The 24,521-nt window shown below is 38.9% G+C and overlaps 1 protein-coding gene across 9 annotated transcripts in view; it reads left to right on the forward strand.

The window, feature by feature from the left end:
- Window positions 1-7,030: 7,030 nt before the first annotated feature.
- Window positions 7,031-24,521, forward strand: part of MYSM1 (Myb like, SWIRM and MPN domains 1) — a gene marked incomplete at its 5' end in the record, with an annotated part of 56,102 nt that continues 38,611 nt past the window's right edge. For 8 of the 9 annotated variants that reach the window (XM_080921458.1, XM_080921462.1, XM_080921459.1 and 5 more), the window contains 9 exons: window positions 7,031-7,092; window positions 10,901-10,976; window positions 12,373-12,443; window positions 14,489-14,566; window positions 14,656-14,679; window positions 16,151-16,229; window positions 18,324-18,422; window positions 20,270-21,018; window positions 24,254-24,384. In XM_080921458.1, coding sequence (XP_080777584.1) covers window positions 7,031-7,092; window positions 10,901-10,976; window positions 12,373-12,443; window positions 14,489-14,566; window positions 14,656-14,679; window positions 16,151-16,229; window positions 18,324-18,422; window positions 20,270-21,018; window positions 24,254-24,384 — 1,369 coding nt within the window. Of the gene's footprint in view, window positions 7,093-10,900; window positions 10,977-11,798; window positions 11,880-12,372; window positions 12,444-14,488; window positions 14,567-14,655; window positions 14,680-16,150; window positions 16,230-18,323; window positions 18,423-20,269; window positions 21,019-24,253; window positions 24,385-24,521 lie in introns of those variants that run through there. The other variant, XM_080921464.1, reaches the window with a different exon arrangement.

A 24,521-nucleotide genomic window follows, 5' to 3' on the forward strand; every position in this document is an offset into this window, starting at 1 on the left:
ATACATTTTAGGATCTGGAGATGGTTTAGTGTGTAAGGTGACTGCTTCCCATCCCAGCAAGCACAGTTTCATCCACAGGACTCACATGGTGGACAGAACCAACTTTCCCAAGCACATACACGTGTCTTGTCTTGTCTGTCTGTCTGTCTGTCTCCCTCCCTCTTCCTCTCCCTCTCTCTCTTTCAGACACTCACCCAAATTAAATTAATAAAAACGAATACAGTTTTTTCAGTTTTTTAAAATCTGAGTCTTATTCTTCCTGTTGATTAAGTCAATAAACCCCACAACATGCCCACTGTAGGCAATGTGCCATATGATATAGATCCAAAGTAGACAAGGTTACCTCTCAGCTCTTTGATGCTTACAATAGTGGGACAGATGGATATGTGGACTAAAAAACCAGTGACATCTTACACATAGCATCAGGAAAAAAGGGGGGAGGGGTAACAGTTAGTGTATTAGAGTGTTTATTTTATTCAATTATTTATAAAATTTTGAATGGGCCTTCACAAATTAATTTTGATTTCTGATTTCTTTTAAAGAAAAATTTGAAAATGTAGTGGGAACTCTGAGCCAGAAGTTCAGGATAGCTACAGTAGTTCAGAGCCGAATCATAGCTTGCTGCCCTTTTAAAGGCAAGAAGGAAGGAAACCTAAGCCCATAGAGAATAAATATACAAAGGCTGGGAATGTGCAGCTGAGCACAGAGTCCAGGCAGAAGAATGTTTTGATTATTTATGTTATCCATGCATAACGAGTTAGCAGCTGCACACAAACTTAAGTAAACCCCAACCCTCCTTGTTCACTAAGTATCTAGGAGGTGGATATATTATAAAATAATGTTAGTTCTGGAAGACACTATATTTTTTAAAACCATTCAATCATTTTCATTTTAGAAACAGGGAAACCGACACATACGAGGTTGAGTAGCTTTGCAGATGTAACACACAGTCAGAGGAACTGGGGGTCAGGGTTCTGTACAGAGCAGCAGAGTGGGCATTTGTTGACATGCCTGTCCAGAATCTTTTTCCTCTTCTCTAAAAATATAGCTTCATTCTGGTTTGAGACTCACCATTCCTCCTTATGAACTATGATCCTAGTGGAACCGAATCCTCTTTGCTTCAAGATTGGAACATGACCCAAGCCTGTCTGTGCCCATTCTAGAGCTATACCTGACACTGGGGGTTGCTGGGAAGAACAGGTTTAAGTCAAGATGATGCATTGGTACTCAAGACTCCATGGTACAAAGAAAAGACAGTAAGCTACCATTCTTTGGATAAATTGCATACCTGTCATGAGCCCCAGTTAACACATTTGCAAAGAGAAACAATTCCTACATCAGAAAACTGTTGTCTGCCTCTAAAGAAATAGTGTACTTAAAATGCCTGGCACACATTAGGAGCTTATTGCTGCTGGTTCCTTCTATTCTTCTCTAATGTCACAAGGCTGTATCATTGCTGTAATAAAGATGTAAGAAGGACACTGGCAAACATTCCTCACAGCATGTTGAAAACAGCATTTTCAGGAGCTACCTTGTGTGGTTTCAGGGAATTGGTGGGGGAAAAGAGAGGAAAAAGCAGCTTCATTTCCTGGAGAAACTCGGGCTGTATCTAATGCTTGCCAAGTGTGGTCCATCAAGACGTGTCTGCACTCATCTGCTTTGTCACCTCCAGGCGTCCTCTCTGCTCATTAGCTACTGTGTTCTGAAGATGAGAATTCTTTAAATCTCTGGCAATCATTTAGCTGACACTTCCAGTCATAAGGAAATAATAGTATGGGAGAATTTGCATGACACTTTGTGCTCTTAAAGCACTTCAGAATCCAAACTAATTAGCAATCTGCACTAAAGCGCCGAAATTTATGGACTAAAATTGCAGTTTTCTAGGAATACTTTTCTTCCCACTACAAACATGGAAATCTTTTTCCTTCATTAGAAGAGAGACAACACAGGAATAAGCTGTCTGTGTAGAGGGGTTAAAAGTACTAAGGGCGAGAAATGAGATGAAGAATTTGTTGGCTAAACACTTCTCTAGCAACATCTACGAAGGTTTGTAGGACGGTGTCTTCTATCAGCATTTTCAAATCAACAATGCAAACAGGGCACTAGCACATAAAACTGTAGAAACTCATGACAAGATTCCATTCCACAAAATATGCTGTTTGTTCATATCTGAATTCAAGTACCTCAAACTAGAAAATCACCCACTTGGTATTTAATTTTAAACCAATCGGCAAACTACCAAACCACGCACTATTGAAAAATATCTCCTCTTTCCACTGTAATGGGAGCATACACCACAGCAAGAGACTTGAAAAGACCTGAGGGACACTGGAACTTGTTAGCCATGGAACAGTCATTTTTGGGATTTTTGTTTCTTCCTCCCTACATGGGCAGGATTCTCTGAATGACTAGAACCAACACGAGTGTGCATGTTCGTGCATACCTGCGTGTAATAGAGTATCTTCAGGCTGTGGTTTGGGTAGTCCAACCGTAGCTGTCTCCTGATGGAAAAGCCTAAAATTTAGTAATTGTTCGGTACGAGACTGGATGTCTCAGCAGTCCCAGTTTGGTGCTGAAGTCCCAGGGGATTCCTAGGCAGCTAGTGGTTCAAATACTGGTGAAAGAATGCCTCAGCATCAGGATAGATAAAGTTGCCAGTGAGAGAGAGGGCAAAACCCAAAAGCTTTCTTCTTCCATGTCCTTTTTATCCAGGCTGCCACCAGAAGTTGTGGCCCAGATTTCTGGGAGGTCTTCCTACCTCAGATAATGCAATAAAGAAAAATCCCTCACAGGTGTGGCCAACTGCTATAGGTTGTAGTTGATTCCAGATGTAGTCAAGTTAGTAATTTTCTTCTTAGACTGCACACACTGATGTTATATGTTTTATTATTTTCATACTTCATTCACTATCGTCATCATCACCACCATCACAATCATCCTCAGCATCATTCTCGTTACCACTGCTATTATTACCTCAAGCTAGCCTTGATCCTTCTGCCTCCACCTCTAGAACACAGATTTGCCTAGCCTATTCTTTTTAACAGACAATCATCTTAGATTTAAGTGCTAAGGGAAAGTTTTGCATATGGAAATAGGGAGATGACTCAGGCAGTAAAATGTCTGCTGTTCAGTATGAGGACCTGAGTTCTATCCCCAGCACCTAGGTAAAAAGTGGAGTTTGGTGGGATGTGCCTAGCTCTGGGGAAGCAGAGTCCTTGCTGGCTAGCTAATCTCTCTGAATTGGTGAGCTCCAGGTTCAGCAAAAGACTGTATGTATGTGTATATGTATACCATGTGTGTATATATATATATATGTGTGTGTGTGTGTGTGTGTGTGTGTGTGTGTGTGTGTGTGTATGTGAGCATATATATGGTAGAAAAGGCTAGAAGAAGACATTCAACATTTACCTCTGACCACTGAAAAGCACATGCACTAATACTGACATATGCACACACTAAGATGTAACACATGTGCACATACACACACACACAAATTTTTATATATGTATCCTGTTACTTGTTCTTTGATATAATCCCAGCTTCATCTCATAAAATAATTTCTTTCTTGAAAGATATTGTATTAGCCAGGGTTCTCTAGAGTCACAGAACTTATGGGTAGTCTCTATATAGTAAGGGAATTTGTTGGTGACTTATAGAATGTAGCCCAACTCCCCAACAATGGTCAGCAGCAGCTGTGAATGGAAATCCAAGGATCTAGCAGTTGCTCAGTCCCACAAGGCAAGCAGGAGAAAGTCGTCCTTTTTCCAATGATTAAAGGTGTGCACCACCACGCCTGGATCTGGAACTTGCTTTGTCCCAGATGACCTTGAACTCAGAGATCTTGCATTAATGTCCTGGGATTCATAGCCTCTATGCCTCAAGATCTCCATGCCAAGATCCAGGTCAGAAACTTGTATCTCCTAAACTCAAGATCAGGATCACAGGTGAGCCTTCCAATACTGGATCGTGGTTCATCCCAGATATAGTCAAGTTGATAACTAGGCATAGCCGCTACAGATATTGTTTAATATTCTTAAACTTTCACATTTTATTGATTTTTTTCCAAAACTTTTGGTTGGGAATAGTGATGCATGCCTGTAATCCTAGCACTCTGTTAATGGAGACCAGAGAATCTGTACTACATCGCAAGCCCTTCCTGTCTCAAAACAAAACAAAGCCTCTGAGTCCTGATTTTTGGAAGTTTTTTTTTCTTTTACTAGAAAGATAGCTTTAAGTTTGCTAGTTTTTCTCCTTATACTTTAAACATTTAAAGCCCTTTTCTACTAGTTTAAGAAATTCTATTATAATTGGCCTTAATATAGTATCATTTGTTTGTCTGTGGAGTTACTGGAATCTATTAAGTTATTGTTTTCCTCAAAATATGAAATGTGTTCAATCATTATTTCCTTAAATGATTTCCTGACTTGCTTCCCAGAGATTCTAATTGCATATATAGTGGGATGCTTGAAGTTGCTCCTTTGATAGCCCAGTGTCTGCTTTCATCTATGTATATCACCTTGTGTATTTCATCTTGAATGGTGTATTTTGTTATATGACAGTTTCTTTGATTCTTCAGGAATTTACTCTTCCATTACCCTCATCAAATGTTTTATCTCTGGAATATACTTTCCATTTCCAAAGGTTCAGTGCTATTCTTTTTCTATCACCCATGTCTCTATGCAACTTTTTAAACACACAGAATACAATTACAACCACTGCTTTAATGTTCTAGCATTAAATCTCCACTCTGATGGAGTGGAACCACCCATACCAACAACACGGAGCCCAAAATACAGAACCTCAACACAGTTATGTGCAGCTCAGGGACAAGGCTTAGTCTCTAGGGGGTCCCAGCAAGGGAGCAGTAAACATCCTGGAGGAAGACACTTGCTAGTTTTTGTACACTGTAGCCAATTGTTCATAAACTCATACTTGGACCACAGCAAGGCTGTGCCATTCTGGGTCTGTCCCCAATAGAGATGGCTGTCACAAGCAACTGAGGCTTTGGGTATTTAATATGGCTGAACGAATCTCAACAATACACACTCACCAGGGATTCCAATCAGTCCTAAGACATCTGCTCAAGGTTTCCTCAGCTCTTCACACGTGCAGCACAAACAGACACATTCCCTGGCCTTGCCTGAGTAATGGGCGCTCTAGTATTCCCTCTGGTAGTTTCTTCCAGGCTCTTTTTAACTTGGGTTAGAGACTGGTGTCTCTATTTTGCATTTCCCAATTAGATCCAACAGGCACCTTGAAGTGCCTGTTCCATGTCAGGAGACCTGTTAGCACTGATTCCTAGAGTCCTCTGATAACAAGCAAACAAAAATATGGTTCCAGATTGTCCTAAGAAGTAACACTCACACTACTCAGTTCCTGAGCACTTTACAAATTTCTTCTGCCTTTCCTGCCAGCACACTCTCTAGCTGAGGTGGGAAGCAAGCTCACTTCATTGTTTCATTCACTTGTCATGGGGTCCACTTAACATAACTCAAACACCAGGTCAATGGTGATGGCAACATGCATTGTATTTAAACCACTATTGATGGATCAGGGCTGAAGAACATAGAACAGATCTGGAGGTGAAGTTGAAGGTGTGGTGGGCTGTAGCTTTGTTCAATCATATTTTAACATAAGGGGTGAGTAAAGGAGTTTCCACCAATCAGGATAGGATGTGGTTCCTGGGCCTGAGAATAGAAACTTATTTTGACCCTGTAGCAAGCTGGAGATTATCCTTCAGAAGGCTGGACTCAGACAATTGTTTCCTTATAAGTTATCTTTGAGATGGCTGGACTCAACTGTTTCCTTACAGCAGAAGCTGTCCGGGTACTCCAAAGTCCCCTAGCTCCTCTAGGGCCTGGGAACTTGACTTTAGTTCCTCCCTATGATTAAATGGAGTACAAAAATGAAATGGTAGCACTTAAAACAGGTTTCTTTTGCTTGTTCCCAACATACTACCTGTCCAACATTTACTGAGCTCCTACTATGTGTGAGACATTGTGCTGAACACCGGCAGTGTAAGGACTACCAGACAGGCTTTGTTCTTAAAGAAGTTACAATCGGATAGAGGAGAAAACAGTAAACCAACGATTCTAACTATATGAGAGATAGATTTTAGGACAGAGAAATGCAGAGGAAAACCGTTAAGTTCTTTGCTTCATGGATCCCCAGCAATGATTTGTGTATATATATTGTTATGAAAAAGATAAAGAGAGTGGACAGTGGGAACATGTTCTATGGAGGTGTGGTGAGGTGTGCGGGCCCAAGTTGGGCATCCCTTCTCCCTGAGGGACCAGCCACAGACAGTATAGTATAGAGTTTATTCAGGGAATGGGGAGGGGAGTTAAGACGGTAGTAGGGGCCGAAAGAGAGAAGAGGCCGGCCATGAGCACGTGGAGAAAGGGGGAGAAAGGAACGGGGAGAGGAAGGACAAAGGTGTAAGAGCAAGAGAGCAAGAGATTGGGCGAGCAGCCTCTTTTATAGTGCCCGGGAACTGTGGGGCGGAGCATACCTGGCTGTTGCCAGGTAACTGTGGGGTGGGATTTACAGGGATTCCTAACATCTATGCTGACCACTCAGGGCAGAGTTTAAAAGGTCGGTCTACCTAGCTCTGTTTGAACAATCACGTCAGTTTTCTGTGTCTATTTCCTTACCTTTACGTAACATAGAATCGTGCAACCTGCATCCACACTAGGTCATTCTAATAATTTACTGTGGTGGGCGGAGCGAGTAGGCGTGTGCGTTTGTGTGAAACTGAACCGGAGTCAATGGCTGCCCATGCACAGTTCACAAAGCAGGGTCTCTCGCCTGAATGGAAAGATTTCTGCTGTGTATAATCCCCTGTAGCTCGTGGGAGAAGCGAGATACCTCACTCTGTCTCTGGAAAAGAGGCTTTTGAAGCAGCGTTTGGGTCGTTCTCGCCAAGACCTTTCCCCGGAAGTGCGCCACATCACAGGCCCCGCCTCCGGTCCCGCCCCCGACACACGGCGTCTCGCGGGATCTCGCGAGTACGCCTGTGTCAGATGCAGTCATGGAGGCGGAGGAGGTGGATGTGGATGTGGAAGGAGATGTGGCGGCGGCTGCACAGCCGGGGTGAGGCGCGGAGTGGGGTCCTGCGGGCCGGGCTGTGCTAGGCAAGGGCCGGAGGATGCGGTTGGCCGAGGGTCTGTGTGGACGGCGTCGGGACCCGGGGTGCTCCTGGCCGGAAGTGGGTCGGGTCCACGGGTTGGACTGTTTGTCTCTGCTTCCTGGGACCTGTTTCAATTCGGATTCCTTTTTGCATTCGCTTTGTCTCAGGCTCCTCATAGCAACTTGAACACTGGCGTCTAGTCTACAGGACCTGACTTCATAGACACTTGGTCCTGCGCCTGCAAGCGACCTTGTTCCAGTGGTTTGATTCCTCCTCCTCAGGGCAAGTTGTTCAAAACTTGCTGGAAGGCAGTTTACCTTAAAGGATCCAGATTTTTAGAGTTGGACAATTCATGTTTGCCTTCTGCATTTTGCTCTTCCTGTTTACTGTCATTCAGAAGGTGGTCAAGGCATTTGAGGCATATCCAAGCAAGGCTCCGCATGCTTGGAAACCGAATCACGTGTCGATCTTACTGTTGTAAGCATCGAATGAAATATTTATGAAAAATATTTCAGCAAATGTAAAATGCTCAGCAGATGTGCTCTTTGCAGTGTTAGGGATAATAGAGAGAAGACCCAGTGAGGGACGTTGTTGAATACCAGTGCCAGCAGGACGGGCAGTGTGATTTTTAAACTGAACCTGCTTTGGCACATTGCTTTAGGAGTAAGCAGTGTTTCTCCTTTTAAATAATGGGGGCCAGAAAAGGACCTCATGTAGGCGTCAGAGGACCTGACTTGTAAACACAGCCAGGTACATTACCTGTAACTTGTCAGCGACTTCATTGGACTCTGTTGAACTACATGCTGTTACTAATACTGCTCCATTTCCGGCCTATATACTTCATTTGACAGGAGGGCTGCTCCTTTGTAGACTACCAGTCAGTCAGTCCTCTGAGGCACCAAAGTAAGCATTTTAAAATAGCCAGTGAGCTCTTAAAATGTGATAAAAATGAGGTGTAAAGTTAATGTAATTATTTTCTCTAAAGTTCTTAGCTTAGGTAGAGAAGTTCAAAAGTTATGCAGATAGCCTGAGATAGCAATTTACATTGGTGTAATTATTCAGTTTCTTAAAAAAATTTATTAGATACTCTGTATTTACATTTGAGATGTTATCCCTCTACCCTGCCCGCTCTCATTCCCCCCCCCCCCCACATTTGCCTTCCCTCCAAATCACCCTCTTTACCCTATTTCCCGGAGCAATTCTTCAGTCTTGAACTAGGGCTTCTGAGTTTGCGATCCTCCCCTCCCCCAATCAGTTAGCTAAGTGGGCAAGGACAGTTTGGAGTTCATAAAGGAAGGAATTCACTTTGGGTTGAGTGAGTATTACCTGAAAGCATTAGCTCAGTGCCTCTCTCAAGGGTTTGTCTTAACTTTTCAGGTTGTGTTTAGTTTTTTGTTCCTTTTTCTTAAACCATTTTCTTGACACTCGGGTCTACTGGTGGCATGTTGTAATGTTAACTTCATATGTTAGGTCTCCAAAGTGAGACGCCACGTATGTATTACAGCGGACCTGGCCTACAGGTTCTCCAAGCATCCCTTAGTCCCTGCCTGTTTCAGGGTATGGCTGGCATACCCTGCCCCCACCCTAGTTTTTTCAACCCAGAAGTCGGGCTGCCCTCCCCCAGCTGCCTTTCTCTATATAATGCAGACATTTTGGTTCTCTGTCCATTTTGGTCTATCCTTTACTCTATTGGACAGTCTCAAGGCGGCCTCACTTGGTTACATCTTCTCTCTGCATTCTCCTTATATCTTCCATTTCAGGGTCATATTCACTCTGGATGCTATATACCCCACCGGTGTGATGCTCTCCTTTTATCTACAGTAAACTTTCTTTTCCAACATACTTAGGTCCTGGCTTGGTTTGGAGTTGCTTTCCCTTTCTTTTCTTTTTCCTTTTTTTCATGTATCATGCAAGCAGGATGATGAAGGTTCCTGATGTCAGCCGCTGCCTCTGGAGCGTCACTGACATTACCTGTGGAGTGGGAACGGTGCCACTAATGCTGGAGTTTGAATCATGTTGAATTTAGTGTGAGGTATGGTGTCAGAGGACAGTAGCATTTAAGGGACTCTTGAAGATTAGTTTGAAACCATCCCGATTTTAAGCGCTTACTGGAAGCTAGATACCAAAATAAAATACTGCAGTTTGATTTTCCTTCAACTATTATTTCTTATCTTTCTTTTCTGAATGCTTTTTAACCCTCGTTGAGGAAAGATGTTTCACCATAAGAGTCGTGCTCAGTGGCCATTCCTAGTGACATCTCTAAGACTAGCATTTCTCATGACTTAATTTCTGTTAGGTTGATGTTTTGCTGCCCTGCCATTCTGATGCATAAACGTACAGTTCTTCTAATTCAACCTGTTTCCCTAATTCTTCACTGCCCTGTGTCTGAGCTTCTGATCAGGACCTTAACTAGAACATACCAGCTCTTGTGTGTCTCACGAGTACCTCTGCGTCACTATATCAGCTTCCCTCTTTCAGATTGGTCTCCGACCTGTCTCTGGCTCAGTGCATGATGGCAGCATCCATCCCGTCTCAAGGCACAGACCCGAACTCTCTCATTCTTTATTCTGCCATCTTTCTACTCCCTCATCTGTTCACTTACTAACTATCCTATCAGACACCATTCTTGCTCATATTGCCTTTTCTGTAAATAAAAATTATTGCTACGCTTCTCTAGTATTTTTATAATTATTTTCTCTACCATTATTCCTCCCTTTTCCTGCTAAAGTTAAGTCTTTGTTACCTCTAAATCTGATTATGTTATTCCCTTCAGTTTCCAATAGGCTTTGCTAAGGCTAGCCTGGAACTTGCTGTGTATTGGATCCTCCTGCCTCTACCTCCTAAGTTCTAGTGTTACACTTAAGTACCACCATGCTGTGTAGTTCTGTGATGAAGTCTTCCTTCTTTACTACAGACCTCTGACCGTTACCCACTTGCTTGTTCATTCACTCAACAGTTGATTACATTCTGTGTCATTCCCTGGATGTATATAACAGTTGTGAAAATGAGATCCCTGTTGTCATAAAACTATTAGTTCTTGTTGGGTGGAACCGACAATAAACTTTATGTATGTGTTCCGTAGAGGTAAGTAAACAAGGGTAAAGGAAGATGAGAAGCTGGCTTCCTAGCCTTTTCTCCCGCACTGACCTAATAAAGCTCTTAAGGTGTGAAACTGGGGGCTATTAGAGCAGAGAGTGGAGACAGTGAAAGCAAAGTGGCAAATTGAATTGGATTGTGAAGAACAGAGGCAAAGTCAGATTTGAGGCTTGGACCCCTGGGAAGATTGAGATTACAAGGACTAAGAGAAGTAACAGTAGGACCTGGAGGGTTTGAGATGAAAGATTGAGCTCAACCATGTAACTGTGTTCCTTAAGGAGGTTTAGGTTGGTGTTCCGATGTAGATATTAGTGAATGTTGCAAATCCTCACAACGGTAGACTGCATGAAAATATTTCTGCAGGGAACTTGTAATGTTAGTAGCCCCACCTCTTATACTCTTGGCAGACCTAGCCATTTGTTCTAAAAGATCTAACTGAAGTGTTTGTGTGCGCATGTGACTGTTGTGCTGTTACAATTCTCTCCTCATAAGCAGACAAGGCAGAGGAAGTGCTGTGTTCAGGTCTTTGTTAAGGAGCGGAGGTGCTTAGTATCAAGAGCTGGCCAGCCCCTGTCCTGTGGGATCTGTAGCTGAAAATGGATGCAGTATCACTTTTCTGGTTTTCTATTTATTTTTTGCATGTTTTGTATTTATTAATTTTTGTATTTATTACAGAAATGATGAAAATACAGCGTCAGTTTTTCAAGATCACTATCTTGACTCAACATGGAGAAGGGAGAATGGTTGTCTTGTAAGTATGCTAAGTCAGGTGACGTAACACTGCAGCTAGTTGCCCAGAGTGCCTCTTTTTCTTTTTTTAACCAAGGCCTAATTCTCCAAAACCACAGAGATAGTATATGGAACACTTCCTTTAGTAATAGAGGAACCTTTTTTTTTTCAACTGTGAAAAAGTGATTTCATGAGAAATAAATTTAGATCCAGCTTGATTTAGGGACAGATCTTTACCTCTTCTCAAGTTTGTCAGCTTCCCTTTCTTCAAACAGAGTCCATGTCTTCATTTTGCAGTACCTGCATACCTGCCATGTTAGACAGTAGGGCAGGTTAAAGCACCTCAAGTGCCATCAAGACAGACGTTCTGCTGCATGGAATTTATAGACAAGAAAAGAGTTGGGCAAGACACAGGCAGGCAAACAATGGGTAGATTATGAATGATATAAGCTCCGTCAACTGAGGTTACTAGGGGGGAATCCCTAAGGAAAAGTCAGTCAAGGACACTGAGGAGGTGACATTTAACTTGAAAGATAATAGGCAAATGAAGGGATACATGATTACAAAAATTAACATGCTAAGCAGAAGAAATAGTGAATGCAGAAGAACTGGCGTATGCTGACAAGTTTAAATTTTGGAAGTGAACCAGGACATTGAAACATACAGACTAGTGGATTCATGCTTTGAGTTCTGTGGTAAAGAAAGGACTAGAGGGGAGCAAAATAGAGCCAGGGGGACTTGTTAGGACCCATTTGTAATAATCTAAACAAGGTTTTAGATAGTGGCTTAGTCCAGTATGTTCCAGAAGAGGTATAAGTGGACCAGTTTGAATTATACTTTGAAGGTAGAGCTGTGCAGTAGAAGATTGCATGTGGAGATGGAAGAGAAAGGAAAGAATGCCTAGTGATTCCTGGATGTTTAAATGGTAAGTGGTGGTTGACACTGCTCTTTGCAAAGTTGGGAAGACAGGTGAAGACAGGTGATACAAATGTTTCATTTGAGAAGCCAATTAGATATTCAAAGGGAGATCTTGTGTGGGTAGTGACTTTAATAATATGGAGCTTAAAGAGATTGGAGTTGGAAGTTACATAACTTTGAGAATGGAAATGGGTATGATTAATTACTCAGGCTGTGGCTGAGAAAAACAGACTTGACTTTTGGAAACCAGTTAAGTGCTTAGCAAAATGCCTGAAGCCTAGTTCTTTAGTGCATGGGGGCCATTATTACTACTTACAGGAAGGGGGCCTGAGCCTGGGAATCCAACAGGCTTTACTGTGAGCTTTCTTTTCTTCCACTTAACAGGCCACCAGTGCTGCAAATGCTTTTGTGGACTATTTATACCTGTCTCAGGGTGATTGTGAAAATCAGACTGTCGGTATATTCATGTAGTGATTGTACCTGTTATTGTTTTTAAATAGCCTTGGACTCTGGATAGCACCATCAGTGACGAGAACAGAGCTGTCATTGAGAAAATGCTGTTGGAAGAAGAGTATCCTTCATCGATTATGAGAAGAGTAAAGCTTTTAGGGCTAAAAAAGGAATCAGGGCAAACATTACAGAAGAGGCCACTGTATTTACTAGATGAGTATTGTTTGGTCACAGACTTTGTGTAATTTCATGTCACTTATCTATGCAAAAAATAGCATGCTTTACTGGTGAATCTGAGACTGATGACACATTTTCAGGTTTTTGTTGTTAGGCAAGTCTGCATGCAGTGTGCATAATGCTTAGAAATGGTAGACTATTTAAGTCAGAATCGTAATTCCAAGCCTTCCTTTTTCACATCAATATAAGCTAAAACTGGAAGATTCCTCTCTGCAAGGGTTTAACTTCTGTGATACTCAGTTTTTATAGATATATGACATATATATGATACATATATATATGTCATATATTTCTTATATATGTATCTTATATATGAGAGACTTAAACAGTAATTTCTGATTTTTTTCTGGCCTTTAAAGATTAATAATGAATGCTTGCTTATTTTTATCTTTTTCATATTCATTCTATGGATTTCTGTTCACTGTTCTGCTGCTGTTGTTATTATTTATGTGGTTTTTGTTTGCATGTATATCTGAATCTCTTGTTTCTGGTTCCTGTGGAGACCATAAGAGGTTTTTAGATCTTAGTTAAGAACTGTAATGTGGTTTCTGGAATCAAATTTAGGCCTTCTGGAATAGCAGTTGGTGCTTTTAACCACTGAACCATCTCTCCAACCAACTCTGTTGACCATCTAATCCACATTTTCTGTTCTGTTAATTTGAAATTTTTAGAAATATTTTTAATTGCCATTGGTTAGCCCCTTATTCTCCTCAAATATTACACTTATTGCTTTTATTACTTATTTAAATGAGAGGCACATAAAATCTCCAATTTTCTAGTACCCTCATTTAAAATACATAAGGATTTATAATATACTCTTTTATAATATAATTTAAAATATTAGCTTATATGAAAACATTGTTTCTTTCTATGTGTGGGGTGTGTGTGTGTGTATGTGTATGTTATCCACATTAATCTTTGAGATGAGGATTGTTATGTATTTGAAGACCACTGATTTGGCTAAGTAGTCAAATGCTCTTAGGAGCTACCTGTGTCTGCTGCCCAGTGCTAGGATTGTATGTATACAAACTATTGACCTAGCTTTGGACATGGAACCTAGGGATTCTAATTTAGATTCTCATGATTGTATAGCAAGCACTAATTGAGCCATCTCCCCAGCCCCAAATGAAAACATCAGTATTTTATACTAAGTCTTTGGAATTTACAGTACATTTCATCTCTGCACTAAATCTCAGTTAATGCTTGTTATGACCCATACATATGACTAGTAACCACCATATTGAACAGTGCAATTCTAGGTCATTGGATATGTAGTTGCTAGTTCACTTCCTAATGTAGAAATGAGTAAGAGTTATATATAGGCATATAGAGGATTGGGAGAACATACACATTCATACATGCATACATACTATATTTATATATACTATATGTAATTTTGTCTCTAGTACATAGCCTCATGTATGACATGTAGTTGGTGTTTGTTAAATGTAGAACAGTTCAGACTTGGGGAAAAGCTTTGTAGCAGGCTAGTTTCAGTAACACTGAGGGGGCATTTCTTGGTAAATTTGATGTTACTTGTATTATGTATAGAAGAATCCTGAGTTCTTTTCTGTGATCTTTAAATATACAGAAACAGTGGTTCCCAAATTACCCCACATAACAAATTCATCTATTTTACTATTCATATTTTAGAAAGAAGGATTGAGGCTATTCCTTTTTAGCCATTTGTGGTAGGGAAGAGAAGGGAAACCAGCGTTGCTGTGGTGCACACTGCAGGCATTGTGTTGTGTGTTTGCTATGTTATCATCCTTACATGCACCACGTAAGGCATGGACTTGCAGCCCTGGACAAGCTTTTAGAGGAATAGGTTTTGATTACATGTGAATGTCTTTCACTAGTCTGTCTACTTGATATCACATAGGAATTCTATGGATTTAATATTATGTAAGTTTCCTTAATAATACATAGGTATTATTTATCTAATAAATCACTTCCAGGAAAATTCTGGATTAATCAAAAGAAAGATGATAAAAAATGCACAAACAGGTAAAATCAGTTTATAGTGCTATTGAAAGTTTTGAATTAAAATTTTAGAAACTTCTTCACAAGCTTCCTGTTCTTTTTTTCATGTGCAGCCTGCAGAAAACAGGAAAAATCATGTATGTATCTGTAATTTTAAAACCTTTTTTGAAAACTAAGTTTTTTTTATTTTAGCTATGTGTGTTCCCTTATATCTCTGTATGGTTATGTGTGTGTGAGTTCAGGTACCCACAGAGACCAGAGGTGTCCAGTTCCTGGAGCTGGAGTTGAGGCAGTTGTTGCAGTCTGACATGAGTGTGGCAGCTGAGTAACTACTGAGTCTCCAAACCCTTTAAAACCTTGTCAGTTCAGTTGGAAATCACAAGAACATTTTGAAAATTAGGTATGGTCAGTGGAAAAGCCCTCTTGATTCAGAAGAGGATATTTTTTAAGATGGCTTTGGCACAGATGTTAGAATACATAATTTTATGTCATCTTTTATTTGCCAAGCTTTTAAAAAATGTCTTTATCTTCAGTTCATCACATGGTAAAGAAAGGTGGTTTCCTAAAGATTTTGGGGGAAATCTTTGGAAGCTGCAGCAGAGTATATTTTGAATTGAGTTGGTTTATGTTCTATTTGATAATTGTATATAAATGTGTTATTACAGTTTTACTTGGATCTGTGATATGTAAATATTACCTAGGAAAATTGAGCAGGGCATGCCTGTAGTCCAGTAGTTGGAAGACATAATCAGGATTTCCACAACTTCAAGGCTGTCTTACTCTACAGAGTCCCAGACCAACTAGGGCTACATAGCAACATCCTGTATAAAAACTTTTAGAAAAACAAAAGGTTTACAGAAACCTTTTCAGTTAGAAAAAAAGATGGTCATTGTTCATTTATAAATGCAGACTTGAGCACCAAGCCAACTGTGGCTTTTTTATTTGGTAAATAACAAAGTGAAGTTAGAAGATGGGATGGCTTGATGAAATTGAAGAACTTTCGTAGTATGCTTTAATTTCTTGTGATACAGATTTTAAGAGCAGTAAGTGAGATTCCATAGTTTTATGATTTAAACTCTTGGATTTGGGGAATATATTACTGCTTGGTGTTTATTTTCAGTCTGAAGAGATCTATTTGTTATCAGACTGACTACCTTTGGTGTCTTTTAGTGTTGTCTTCACTCAGATTGTATTGTTTGGACTCCTGTCCTTCGGGTAGAGATAAGGAACCTGGTAAACCTGACTGTCTAGGCACCAGCTGCCTCAGCCTCCTCCTTTCCCTTCTCCTTCTATAAGACTGGGAAGTCTTGGTTTTAGCCCATGACTGGGTAAGACAGCAGTTCCCAATCCCCTTTTATAGGGGGTGTCTAAGACTGTCAGAAAACAGGTGTTTACATCACAATTCGTAACAGGAGTAAAGTTATAGTTATCATATAACAGTGAAATGACTTTATTGTTGAGGGTCACCACAACATGAGGAACTGTATTGAAGGGTCACAGCATTGGAAAAATTGAGAACCATTGGTCTTTAACCTTTAGCTGCATAAATATATAGAATGTTTCATTTCAGTTTTTTTTTTTTTTTTTTTTTTTTTTTGCTTCTTTCAGGGTACATTCTCCTGCAAAACCAGCCAGTTATTCAGTAAAGTGGACGATAGAAGAAAAAAAACTATTTGAACAAGGACTGGTAAATAGAGAAAATTTTAACTTCAGTAAAATTGTTCTAGAAACAAATAAAATACTTTGTATATTTGGAACAGGAGATAGTTGAATTCTTCCTTTTTCGTTGGGCATAATCCATATTTTTCACACACATCTTTGAAGACGAGAAGCATTTTTTTCGTATGAATGCTTCAGTGAAATCTCTTTCAAAGTACAAAAGTTAAGAAGTATAAAAAGTATGTGTGGTTCAAATTCTGAAAATACTTCATAACATAAAAAAGGTTTAATAAGATAGCCATCAACTTTTAAACTATCAAAAATAGATGATATATTTTCTTTTAGGCCACATGTAACTCAGAATTAGTTTAAATTGGTTTTGAAGTTGTATATATATAATTTAGGTATATAATAGTATATAATATTTATGGAAGGTTTTCTAATATAATTAAATTATTAATATAGAAATTATGAGAAGTAAAATATATATTTTTTAGACAGTAGCATGAGAGCTGTGTTTTCATATACATAAACTATTTGGAGGTTTTTAAAACTGAGTTTCTTTTTCTATACTGATGATAACTATGCTGGTTTTTATTTCATTGTATGACAATCAGATTAACAGTAATATGTTCAGGATGGATGATAGCTTCAAGATTTGCCCCTTATCAAAGACTAGGTATGCTTATGCTCATATTTGCAATTGGTTTGTGAACCTAGATTTTTTTTTTTTTTGTTTTTATTGTTGGTATTAGTGATGGTTTTGAAACACCACATTTGTATGTTCAAAACTCACACCTAAAATGCTGAGTACCAAGTCTCACTCTCATTTTCTTTGTGTATATCCTTCTAGGGATGTTTTGCCCATACATAAGCAGATGAGACTGTATTAATATAGATACACAGAAATTTGTGCACAGTAAGATATTTTACACAATATTTTTCTACAGAAGAAAACCTTTTGATTTATTGGGCAATTATTGGTTGTGTTGCTCACTTTCCCACTGATAGAGCTTCCTTATAGACTGTGGGCTTCTTCAGGTGTGGGAGGAAGAAATGACTTTGTGCTGATTCTTTACTGTAGGGTTGTATCTTTACTGAAGTTTGAAACTTGTGGATACGTATATTTCCTGTGCTCCTCTCGTCAGTGTCACCTTTCCTGTTCGTAACATTCAGGCCCCTAGTATCACAAAGGATCTGACTTTACCCATGCTGTCTCTATGTGATTCATGATACCAAGTCACTGGCCTTCACTCAGTAAATAGAACTGATTCTTCAGTTAGGTAATACTAGCTGAGTGTTACCCTTAAATAATTTATAGTAGTTTTCCCAGAAATACTTTGAGTTTTAATGAAACATCTGAATAACAGAAATAAGTGTATAAATGAAGCTTTATCATTTAAGTCGGATCTTTGAAGGTATTTTACTACCACAAAGCATGGATACTTGGTCCTGGGTTGTATTTGTTTTTGTTTTTTAAGGTTTCAAGAATTCAAAAATGGGAATTTGTGTTGGTGAATATTTATATACTAAATATGGCTTAGACTTGGTGTCTAAGAGTCCATTGTATAACTAGAATTGTGCATTTTCCTTTTTGTACTTGAAATCCCCCATAGGACTACCCAGGGTGTGGCACAGCCTTTGTTCCAGAAAGGAGGCATTGGTTATATTTCATCCATGACTGAATCTAAAATTGATTGCACTGTAAACCCAGTGTAGTGTGCTTGCTACTGGACACTTAATTGTGGAATACCAGCCCTGAGTTTAAAAGTTGCAATTAGGGCAGAATGTGTCCGGTTGATCCTGTTTAAAAAAATATTTGTATATATGTGTGTGTGTATACATGTATATATACACATACATACATACATACATACATACATACATATGTTTTAACTTATCTCACTTTTGGACTATTGTAAGTCATTTTTGTAAATTTCCAGAACTCTAGAGTCAAAATAATATGGGCTTTGATTTTAAAAGCATAGTCTAATAGATCAGATTTCATTTTGTGCTGTAGAAGTAAAGATGCATTTTATTTAAGTTGTTTTCTTTAATTTGGCAGCTGCTTGAAATATTATTAAGGTACTGCAAAGCAAATTTGTTTCCATTTTGATAACAGGCTAAATTTGGCCGAAGGTGGACCAAAATCGCAACACTAGTTGAAAGTCGCACAGTTCTACAGGTGAAGAGTTATGCCAGACAGTACTTTAAAAATAAGGTAAGCATAGTAGAGATATCCTAAATAATAATGAAATTTGGGAAAGTAAGAAAGATCAATACCCAATATAAACTGTTAGTATAGTCTAGGCTGTTTTGTTTGTGATATTGTTGAGTTGGGATCGTAATATACAGCCTAGTCTAGCCTAGAACAGTATTCCAATCCTCCTGAGTGCTGAGGTTATAAGCATGAATCATCTCCTCCAGTTAAGGAAAATTTTCACTACTTAAGATAGTAAATACTCGTGATACGTGTTCCGAATCCTTAAAAGTTATGTTATTTATGTGTGTATGTGACCACACATGTATGCCATGGCAGGGCTAAGGAGGTGTGAGAACTGGGAGTAGGTTCTTTTCTTCTGGAGATTGAACTCAAGTTGTCAGGCTTGGCTTACCCACTAAGCCCTCTGGCCCACTAGCATTTTATTTGTTTGGTTTGTTAATTTTAAAAACACTTTGGGGCCGTCATGTGTGGTCTGCACTCATAGGCAGCTCAGAGTGACGTAACGGTGCATGGCTGTGGTGCTCCAGCACCTCTGCATTGTTCCGGGTGACGCTGCTGCTAAACTCTGCAACGCAACACGTGTTCCTGACAGGAAGGGTTAAGCAGCCTTAATGCTTTCTCCAGAAAATATCTCTTCTTTTATAAATATTTACACTGTGAAAGAAATGTGGAAATATTAGAATTTAGGAGATATAAATGTAATCATGAAATCTGTTTATGAACAAAGGGCTTTTTAATTATTGTTATAAAAAACTTTCTGAAAAATTTAATAACCTTGTTCAGAAAGATGTATTTATGGTCAAGTTCCTTAATTTTTCAAATAATTTGTTCTGTATTTAGTTGTGTACAGTTAGGATAGTTCATTTTTATTTTCTATATATGAGTGTTTTGTCTACATGTATCTGTTCACCATAGTGTATGCAGTGCCCTCAGAGGACAGAAGGGGTTGGGGATCAGATCCTCTAACTGGAGTTGCATACAGGAGGCTGTGAGGCTCTTTGTAGGTTCTAGAAACTGATCCTGTCCTGGAGAAAAGCAGCTGGTACTCTATAATTGCTGAGCCACTTCTCCAGATCAGTTATGTAGTGTTGATACTTACAATTTCTAACTATATTCATTTAAGCTCTAGAAGCATAATTAAACTTGGAAGTATTATTTTTTTCTATTGTAAATAATGTGTTGTACTAGTTGTGCTTTATTCAGTATAGCTTTAAAGAAAAATGAAGTTACAAAATTTATAGGAAAATAGGTAGACTTAGAAGAATATATATGGAATATATTTATAATATTAAGTAAGACCATATTATCTCAGAAAGAGGGTGTTCTCTCTCATATAGGCAGTGTAGTCAGTTATGTGTATATGTAAGCAAGTGTTTGGGTAGAATAGCATGTAGAAAGAGCACAAGAAAGGCTGGATATGAAGACGGAATGAGTGCGGTGATGAGCATGAAATACGAAAGAGGATACAAAGCCAGCTGCTTTTCTACTCACACTAAACCCTGTCAAGAATTCTTCATTTCTGGTGGTGGGTAAATGCATAAAAGTATATTAAATAGTGAAACTGTGAAATCCAGTATGAAGCTCCACAGCTTCAGAATGGCTCTTCGAACTGTGTAGAACTTCACTGAGATGTATAGACTTTGTGCCCGGTTAATTGGGTCTAACATACAGACTTTGGTGTTTATTTTACTTGTAAGTTTTTTTTTTTTAAATAAATTTATAAAATTTTTTTAAGCAAGTGAAGGTATGATGTCTGATAATGTGCTTATTTTATCTATTTTTATATAAGGTGATTAAACTTCAAATCTTAATATTATATGTGTGTTATTTTTATTCTTAATAAGGTAAAGTGGGGTGTGGAGAAAGAAACACCAACTCAGAAGAGCAGCAGTGATCTTCAGGTTAAAAATAAAGATGAAAGGACCAAGGTGTGGGGAGCATCAAGCTTAAGGGGGCGTGCTGATCCCAACCTGAATGCTATAAAAATTGAGAAGCTATCTGATGATGAAGACGTAGACATCACAGACGAGCTGGATGAGTTGACCGCTCCAATATCACAGAAGAATTATGGCAGCCATCTTACTTCAGATGTTTCTAATAGTAAAATGTATAAGACCAACCAAGGAGAATTATGCCCAGAAGGTTCATCAGCTAAATCCTCAGGAGAGAACCTTCAGAATGTGAAGCATAGTGAAGCAGGAGCATGTTCGAGCTCAGAAATTACATCATGGGCTGAAAACGAGAACAATATTGGCAAAAACTCAGTCGAATTAAATGAGAAAAACAATCAACTGGTTGAAGAATACACTGTACAAGGTGGAGAAGAAATAACAGAGGGAGCCAAGCACTCACCTCGTCCAGAGCCCTGTGAGGGTCAGAAGGACCCGAGTGGAAATGAACTGCTTTTTCCTCCTTGCCAAATGGAGGAGGAAAACCATGGAGAAGTGCTTAAGCCACCAGAACAAGAAGTAGAAATAGATAGAAATGTCATTCAAGAAGAAGAAAAGCAAGCAATTCCTGAGTTTTTTGAGGGGCGTCAAACTAAAACACCAGAACGCTATTTGAAAATAAGAAACTACATTTTGGATCAGTGGTAAGAATTATACTGTACATGTACTAAAAACTTGATACTCTGAAGTATATTGATTAGGCCAGTTCAGAATTGTGGACTTGCTAGAGATCCAAAGAGCTTTTGCATGGCTTCCTTCAGTAGTCACGATTTAGTTTCTCATAGTGAAATTCTCAAAAACTTTGGTAACCATGAACATCCATTGCTATCACAGCGCATCATCCCGCTGTAGAGCAGAACCCTGGCAGGAAGTGGGGAGCTGTATATGTTTTAGGGGGCAGCAGTTTCTTGGGGCAGTGTTGGGAAGCTTTAACTATAGAATATACTGTCCTTGGAAAGGAGAGACTCTCCATTTTTCACATATATTTAAATAAGGGCAAACTTAGAGACAGGGGTATTGCTAAACATTACTAGTACAGAAATTGTCATCTGAAGAGAGCTTTCCAGTTTTTTGGGTGGGGATTCTGTGTTGACCTTTGTTTTCTCCTCTATTAAATAAAGGTTTCTCTGTCCTGTTTCAGTGGCTTTCTTCTAGAACCTAGAATGCTACCTTCATTTCATTTAGATAACATTAATTTACTTGGGTTTTAAAGACAGCCATGTTCTAAAAAAATGTTTGCTCTTGCTTTGCGACATGGTGATCTTGCACAAGCGCTAAAAGACCATTTTCTAGCTAAGGAAGTCATTAGAGTAAGGAATACTTAAGAAGACAGCTGATATGTACCTTTGTGGTTTACAGAAAGCTTCTCTGTATCATCTCATTTGAGTCTTCACAGCAGTCCTGTGAAATAAGCAAATGGGATCTCAGATAGAGATTTAGGGTACCTGTCTTTGATCTTTCTACCAGACACAGACCCATGAAAGGAAGGAGTCAGTCCAACTCACTCATTCTGTTACTCTACATTACCTAGTTGACAGCTTTCAAATGTGAATTAAATTTGATCTCTCCTCATACCTGGGTTTGGTTTTGGAAATAAAAGGATGGATAGCCCAAATTGAAGACCTTCAAAACAATTTCTACCTCAGAAATGTCACAACTTGTGCATACTTAATGTTATTTTAGACAAATTTTATTTGCTACTGAATTTTGGATTTTAAATTATCAGGATAAATTACATAGATAGTTTTAATTATATGGCAATAGTTTCCTAAGTCCTTTTCTTTAATTCACAAAGCCTATTTGATATTGCTGTTTAAATATGAAGACTTAATGGAAAAGTATGAAAGCAAAAGAAATGTTTTTAAAGAGAAAGTATAAAGTACAGAACAATATAGGTGATACTGTTTTTAAAAAGGAAAGATAAAGTTAAAAACAAAGAGACCTACCGGAGCTTTCTCTCTCCTGAGAAGAGGTACGATTGGTTTTATTTAGGGTATGTTAGTAACGTTATTCTACCTTATTCTACCACACACCATGCCTTATATTTAAACGTCTTCAATTCTCTTGACGTACAAATGAAAACAAAGTGCAGAGGATGAGGACCTGTGTACAGGTTGCACAAGCTGTGAAGACAGCTTCAGCGTTGGTTCAGTATTTAAAGAGCTGTATGTAACTCCAGCCTCACCTTCTCTCCCTGCAGAGCTTCTGCTGCTGGCTCTTTGACTTTGGTTCTGCTCAGGGAAGCTGATGTGTGTCTTGATGCTCCTCCCTGTTCTGGCATCCTGTATTTGTTTTTGTCATACTACTTAATACCACTGAAAATGCTACCATTTTGTGAATTGTCTCCTGCCATAGTCCTTTAAGAATGCAGACAATGTGAAAGACTGTTCTGTCTGTTTAGTTTATCAAGTGCCCACTGCTTAAGACAGTGCTTAGACGACAGAAGGCATTTCAGTTGTTGGAGGAAGAAGATTAAGTGTCTTTGGTGAACAGAAATATTTACTGTCTAAGCCATGAGTAGGCCTGTTGATTAGAGAAGACAGATGTAGACGAAGCCATTTTCAGGCTCCTGCCATTCTTCAGTAGCTGTGCACTTTTCTACATTCTTGTCATGATTACATAGTTTGCTTTTCTCTCATGAAACACCAATGTCTCAACGTTCCTGTGGAAGTTATAATGTTCTCCTGCATTACAGTTTTCCCTCATGTGGACCTTGTAGATTTATGGATATTAATTTTGTAAGTTTAGCAAGCCTTCCCTAAACACCCTATCTAAAGTAGTCAATGCCTGTTTGTTGCACTGTCTCCATTTAGGCTTCTCTTTCTGTTTAGAGCTACTGCTTGACAACAAAGTATATATTGTTCCTTTATGAATTGGTAGTCTCCATAGTGGAATTTAAGGTCTTTGAAAGCAGAAACTTTGCATTGCTCTCCTCCCAGGCTTGTGTTCCTACAACAGTGTCTGGGACATGAACACAGATACAGAATAAAATGTGAGCAAGTCGCATGTGTCTGTCAGTTAAGGCCTGGGTGAGGATCTGCATCTGGATCCTACCACTTCTTCATGTTAAGTAGGTGCTGTAGTGATTCTGGCCAGCTTACGTGCTCTCTTCCAAGATGAGATTGGAAGTTGTTCTCATAGAATTGCAAAGGTTGAGCCTGTGTAACAGTGCAGCGTTTACCTGATCAGAATTGATTCCTACTATTTTAAAGCTCTTTGTTCCTGTTCAAAGTACATTAAGTAAATTAGACTATTGTATCATTAGTTTCATTGAGAGTTTCTTGATTTCCTTTGGAATCACCAAGAATATGTCTGTTTTCCTTTTTAGAGTAAGTTCTTACAATTAAAATAAATATACAATACTTAAATATTCTTTTGAGAGAGCCAATAATTAATAGCATTGGCAAAGCTGGGAGAACCTAGGGACTGAGAGTATAACTCAGTATGAGACTAGCTGCCTAGAAGCATGAGGCCACTACTATACCTTATATATATGTAAAGGAACAGAAGGGGGCTGGCTCAGTACTAAGTCTTCTTAATTCCCAAAGTGCTCCTTTATTCACAGATGGAGATGTGAATTTGGTTCTTACAAAATACAAAATTTTAAGGTTTGGGGATACCTGGGATCTGTGGGTCTTAGTATTGGGGAAAGAATACTTGTAACACAATCATTCTTACAAATGCTTGTAAGTTGTCAAATCCTTTAAAGATATTTTACATGTGAAAAAAAGGACACTTGGGTATTTATTTGTTACACAATTAGGTATTGAGTGAAGGTAAAATTTTAAGATATTTCATATTTTAAAAGTTTTCCCCCAAAAATCCTTTTTAAAATGTTTCTATTCATCCAAAATAATTGTACTTCCATCTCTTAATTAGGGAAATATGCAAACCGAAATACTTAAATAAGACCTCAGTACGTCCTGGCCTGAAGAACTGTGGGGATGTTAATTGTATTGGACGGATTCATACATACCTCGAGTTGATAGGAGCAATCAATTTTGGATGTGGTAAAAATAAAAACCCAACAACATCTTTACTTGGCATTTTTATCCTTATAGCACCCATTAATTTTTATGATGGTTCAAATTCAAGTAGATTTAAGTATATGGAATTCAGAGAGAGTATAACATTATAAAATAAGTGT

The sequence above is a fragment of the Micromys minutus genome, assembly GCF_963924665.1.
Source record: "Micromys minutus genome assembly, chromosome: 9".
Taxonomy (NCBI): domain Eukaryota; kingdom Metazoa; phylum Chordata; class Mammalia; order Rodentia; family Muridae; genus Micromys; species Micromys minutus.